General features: G+C 37.2%; 1 protein-coding gene across 1 annotated transcript; it reads left to right on the plus strand.

Annotated features, from left to right (window-relative positions):
• Positions 1-1,015: 1,015 nt before the first annotated feature.
• HES3 (hes family bHLH transcription factor 3) lies at positions 1,016-4,666 on the plus strand. The gene is made up of 4 exons (XM_030222156.1): positions 1,016-1,078; positions 3,102-3,197; positions 3,324-3,405; positions 4,224-4,666. Exons 1-4 carry the CDS (start codon positions 1,016-1,018, stop codon positions 4,664-4,666), a joined length of 684 nt encoding a protein of 227 aa, XP_030078016.1.
• The last annotated feature ends 1,703 nt before the right edge of the window (positions 4,667-6,369 follow it).

Consider the following 6,369-nt stretch of genomic DNA (forward strand, 5'->3'; position numbering starts at 1 on the left):
CTCTCTCTCTCTCTCTCTCTCTCTCCCAGGCCAACATCTCCCCCTTTCTCCTCTCTGTCATCCATCCCCAAGTTCAGCTGTCTTGCCCCCCCCCCCCCACCATTTACCTCAAAAGTTCCTATTCCTAACAGAGCAGCAAGCAAGTGTAAGGATAGCCTAGTAGTCAGTGCAGTGGATTTTGAACAACAGGATCCAGGTGTAACTCCCAGTTTAAGTCAATAAGTTCTGTACAAATATATGAGACCTTCTGGAACATAGAAACACCCTACTGTGCCTGAATTTATAAGACACTTGCAAGTGATGTCTATTGTAGCGGTGTATCTTTAGGTACAGTGGGGGGTTTTCTCTGTTCCTGGAGGGCTTAAAATAGCATGTAATGGAATTAAGGTGGGATTTGGGTCTGGGTCCCGTTTTTTAAAGTTCACTGCACTGACCAATAGGCTGCCTCTCTGCTTTGCAAGGATGTCTGTGTGGCCATTTTTGTACAAATGATGCCAGACAGACGTTTTGACTGTTCATGTTGTATATTTTCAGTATATTTTCAGCTCAAGAATGTCCTTCTCACATATTCTTGGACAGGAAATCCCAACATTTTTCCTGTTCAAAAATGGCTGTGTGATGGATGTTTTTTTTGTTTGTTTGTTCGTTTTTTTACCATTATAAGCAGGGCATCCTGATTCTGACTTGGATGCTCTTTTGAACATGGCCCTCCATGTGTATTTGTTGGGCGGCATGAGCTTTCCTTCACAATACTTCCCCCACCTCACACATATACACCATTATATTCTGTCCCACCTCTGTCCAGCTGCAAACTGACTCTCTACAAAAGTTGTTTCAGGCAAATTCTAAATCTCATACAGGGTGTGGGCTCAGTCTTCTATTTCCACAGTAGCATCTCCAGTCTCTGCTGAAAAAGGAAGTAGAAACCCAAAAGATCCTGAACCTATGTTCTCCACAGGCAGTAAACCGAATATTTGCCCCAGGGCCATGCAGACTTTTGCGGGGGTTTTGATAAATGGGGAAGGAGGAGGAGATGTTCAATGTTGGCAAAGAGTTGAGTAATTCTTCATGTGCTATGGTAATGTTAAGCTATCTGATCAAACCTTGTCCTACACTGTATCACATAGTAAGGGAAAAGTCCAATTAAGTATAGGATGTATTTACTCTATAGGCTTATTACTGGGAAGACAGCTATGATCATTTGTACATTCAGAAGTATATATGCAAAGGTCCATCAAGCCCAGTATCCTGTTTCCAGCAGTGGCCAATCCAGGTCACAAGTACCTGGCAGGATCCCAAAAGGGTAGAAACACTCGTTTAATGTTTGCTTGAGAAAAAAAAAATCTAGCCTACTTTGTTCTGCTTCCATTGCATTTTTCCCAATTTTGTAGTAGACCAATGGTCTTACAGAACTCTTTTAAATGGTTGGGCTTTAGGAATTTTGACTCCACCAGATTTTGAAGCGAGGAGAATCTGAGGAACGCCTCCAGTTCTTTTTCCTTTTTACTGATTTTCCACTCAGCTGGTGAAAGAAAGATCCCTGAAAAAAGTAACCATAGTTTTGCCTTAAAAAAAAAATGATCCTCTTTACTCATAATTTACATTGTTCTTTGACTCCCCCCCCCCCTTCTGAAATTGGAATGGTAAAATTTAGACATGAAACGTGATATAAATTGCTGTGTAAGCTTGTAGGTTTTTTTTTCCTTTAAACGAAATGACGCTATGCTCCATTTTTCTCATGACCATAAACTATTTCTATCTACAGTATTTTTAAGGTCATTGACTTTTGAAATCACACCTGCACGGCAATTTGGGGTAGCCTTTCTGTGGCACAAAACATATGCTGCCTTGTGTCTCTTTCAGAAAGCGGAAAAATTGAACATCCTGGGAATTTGGATTGCTAGAACCAGAAAATTGCTTTATTGTTAGAACACTGGTGAGCCTACTGGTTTGGAGCTGCCTTAGAGTGAAGCGTAAAACTCGGGAAGAATGAACTGAATTACCACACTTATTGGGGCTTTATTTTCCCCCAGGAGTCGTAAGAGAGACTTCACTCAAGGTGCGAACCAAACGACTTAGCTCACGTGCCTTAAAGATTTTATAATCATTTTAAAAGTTGCAAGTCACAGACACCTGTTTTATATAATTTGAAGGGATAGGGGTCAGAAGCTATTTAGCTGGTATGTAAAACATGCATCCAATTCATAGTGAAAGAATGCCTGAACAGACTGGCAATAAGCTTGATGAAGTCACCTTTGTGGGTGCCAGTGAGTGCTGAGCTGAGAACCTCCAATATTGAGCAACCTTCTTGCTTGTGTCCAGGAAGGGGTCATTTGTATTGTGTGTGTCCCCCCCCCCCCCCCCAAAAAAAAATTGTTTTGAGATGCTGTCGTTTATGCTTGCAATTCAATCATAACTCAATAGCTAATGGTTTTAACAACCCTTTGATTTTCACTCCCTAAAGAGAGAGGTGTGGTAGCCGTGTTAGTCCACTCTTAAAGGTTATCAATAGAAATCAAACAAAATAAAACATGGAAAAGAAAATAAGATGATACCTTTCCGATCTGAGGAAGAAGGGCAACCTTCGAAAGCTAATCAAGAAATGTATTATGTCCAATAAAAAAAGGTATCATCTTATTTTCTTTTCCATGTTTTATTTTGTTTGATTTCTATTGATAACACTCCCTAAAGATAATGTTTCTGCCCATATACAATATATTGTATTATTTAAGTTCAAAGGCTTTTTTTTTTTTTTTATTATCCATCAGAAATTACACACAGAGAAGCCTGATTGAGAACTATTGCCTTTTCTTTTTTCAAGAGGCCAGGGTCAGAGGCCAGATGGCGTATTCAAATGTAAAACAAGCCCAGCCTATAAATCCGGCATTCCTTCACTCCAAACAGACTCTACCTAAGGCAAATCCCCATCGGAGATTTCAAGAAAACAGTCCAGGAGGATGATTACCAACTCTGAAACCCAGGAAAAGCCGCAAATCTGCAGTTTTAGAAAGGTTTGCTATTCAGTCTAGACATGTCAGTACTAAAATCTTTGCAGACTATAAATAAACCGACAAAAATGATAAAGGTGTATTGTTTTTCAGATCTCAAAACCTTTGATGGAAAAGAAGCGAAGAGCAAGAATTAATGTTTCTTTAGAGCAACTGAAAACTCTACTGGAAAAACACTATTCTCAGAATGTAAGTTTTAGAAAAAAATGCTTTAGTATCAATACCTAACAACTCAGGGTTTTTTTTTCCAGGTACCAAGTTATTCGTTGTATTAAATGAAGCTGGTTTCACCGTGGGGCTTTTTTTTTTTTTCAGATCAGAAAACGAAAGCTAGAAAAAGCAGACATATTGGAACTAACTGTAAAATACATGAAAACTCTTCAGAACTCCATTCAAGGTAAAACTGGAGTACTATAGTAATACTGAAAGAATACTAGAAAAATATATGTAAAAGAGTAAGAATTTATATTGGAATTGAGGAAAATACTCGTCTTGTTATTTTTATTGTTTGTATTTTAGTCGGTTGCCAAGAGCCGTTTCAGAATACATAAATATAATTTATTGTTGGTAGTCCTTCTGGTTAGTGTTTGTAATCAAGTACAATATTTGTATATCACTACAATAATAGTTTAGATTAGTCTAGTCGCTTTCATTCAAACATTAAGTAGAGAGGTGTGGTAGCCGTGTTAGTCCACTTTTAGAGGTAGTCAATAGAAATCAAACAAAATAAAACGTGGAAAAGAAAATAAGATGATACCTTTTTTATTAGACATAATACATTTCTTGATTAGCTTTCGAAGGTTGCCCTTCTTCCGATCTGACGAAGAAGGGCAACCTTCGAAAGCTAATCAAGAAATGTATTAAGTTATGTCCAATAAAAAATGTATCATCTTATTTTCTTTTCCATGTTTTATTTTGTTTGATTTCTATTGATTACATTCAAACATTAAAGATTCACATGCTTTTAATTAGCAGCTTTTTTTTCCCACCCGCATTGACTATAGCAATGCTTCAAACAAGAAAGGAAAGAAATGCTGTAATTATTATCATGGATACTTGGATAAAAACAAGAAAGATTCAATTGAGCAAAATCACACAAAGTCGGTGGTGGAGCAAATAAGAGAACTTAGCAAAGAATTCCTTTTGTTGATCAAATATTATCCAGCTTATCTTCCTAGTACAGCTGATTTATTCTTTTTGCTTTGCTTGTGACAGGTATCCCTGTACTGAAGAGTGCCGAATATCAGACGGGTTTCAGGAGCTGCTTAAACGGGGTGAGCCAGTTTCTGCTGAGATCAGAAGAAGCCAGCGAGAACTTGTATTTCCACTTGATTCAGGACCTGGCCCAAGCTGTGCAGGGAATAAACGGCTCCAGCTTCAGGACCACGGACAGCAGCCTCGCCTCTGCAGTCCTGCCGCATCACCGCCTTCCAAGCAACTTAGCCCAAGAGCAAAAAGGGCTGGTGCAGGCAAACAGCGGCAACACCATTGCTTACAACCAGACCCCGAATACAAGTGAAATTCTCAGCCGAAGCCCAAGCGAAACCACCCCTAATCAGATGAAGAGAGACTATAGATCACGTTCTAATGTAGTACTAAATTGTCATACAAATCCCAGCGCACAAAACAGAGCAGAGAATTTATGGCGCCCTTGGTAACCAACATTTTGTACAAAAGTGTATAAAGATATATAAAAATGTTCTTTATAAGAATGTATGTGACAAGTGTCTTTTTAAACGATGACGCAATTTATCTATATAGATATTAACTTGTATTGTTTAAAATAAAATTATGTGTCTGTTCATAGTTTTCTCTGCTAACTGTAGAGGTACATAAACACGATTTACTAATGTAATGTTGATTTTTCTATCGGTACCAAGAGACACATGAATTTATGAGGGTAAAAATTACAACATTTCTCATACATTTTCATGTGAGCATTTTGTGGAAATAATTTTTTCTTTGCAGAAAAAAAAAATGAAGATGAACGATGTTATCAAAAGTGAAACCTGAGTAGAGGATATACGATAAGTGCCTAACTTGTTTTCTTATAGTAAATTGTCTCTAGTATTATATTTTTTTTAATGTGAGAACCATATAGTTCACATAATTTTACATTGATTTTAATTAAACGATGTTTTGTGAAATAGGCTTATGAATTCAGCTTCTTCATTTTGGTACTTTACATGAAATCACTGGAAACGTTGGCTAGAGGTATTAAATATTTTTCTCACAGTCACACAATGATCAAAAACCCTTCAATACACCTTGTCGAAAGTTAAAAGAAAGAAAGATTCATGGGTTATGTACTACCATACATATTTAGAGAAAGTAGTGTGGTTGTTATTGAATTTTATTCCACATTGAGAGGTTAGGAGTGCATTGAGGTTTATTCTTACATAACATAAAGCGAATTCCCTTGTCCCCTATGTAATGGAATCCAAATGGTAAAGAAAAAAAAAACAAAAAGGCAATTATTACCAACCAAAACAATCACAATTTTGTTTACTAAGATGCAGTAAATCTGGGCTTAGTGTATTCTAATGTAGGACTTTCCTGAGTACTAAATCCAGATTTAACCCAGCATCATTGTAGGACTTTTTTTTTCTTTTTCCAGGTTGTGCACTAACGTTCCACACCTGCAATGCAAAAAAAAAAAAAAATCACCTATGTACTGCAGGTTTTACATAATTTTCTCACAATCAAAACTTATGCCACATTTCAAATGATGATGACAGAAATAGCCTGAAGGTGACCAGGGACCCTGATGTAGCATGAACATCGCATTATTCATGGTGGCAGCTGGTTACTAGATAACAGGAATTAAACAAGTTTTGGTTGTGAGAATATTTGATAAAACTTACAGTGCATATGCATGTAAGCAGACGTTTGAGAATATATAGTGATATGAACTGAGAGAGAGCACATAAAAAAACGAACTGATGACAACTGGTGGTATAAAGGTTCTGTGTTCTGGAGAAATATCGAATTACAGTTGATACAGTTTAAATCCCTAAACCTAAATTATTTATTATGTTGTACATACATTTGTTAAGAGTTTTTCAATAGAGTGAAACAAATCAAAATGTATTAAAAAAAAAAGCAAAATATAGTAAACTGTCCTGTTAGTTGACACTTTGAAAGAGAACTTACTCCCATTCCTATCTCATCATAAGGAAAAAGAAGTATCAAAGGTTTAATGCATGGATTTTGACCTTTGTTTGAAGTCTTTTTGTTTCCTTATTGGAGGAGTGGCCTAGTGGTTGGGGTGGTGGACTTTGGTCCTGAGGAACTGAGTTCCATTCCCACTTCAGGCACAGGCAGCTCCTTGTGACTCTGGGCAAGTCACTTAACCCTCCAT

This window comes from Microcaecilia unicolor, chromosome 13 (assembly GCF_901765095.1).
Source record: "Microcaecilia unicolor chromosome 13, aMicUni1.1, whole genome shotgun sequence".
NCBI classification, from domain to species: Eukaryota; Metazoa; Chordata; class Amphibia; order Gymnophiona; family Siphonopidae; genus Microcaecilia; species Microcaecilia unicolor.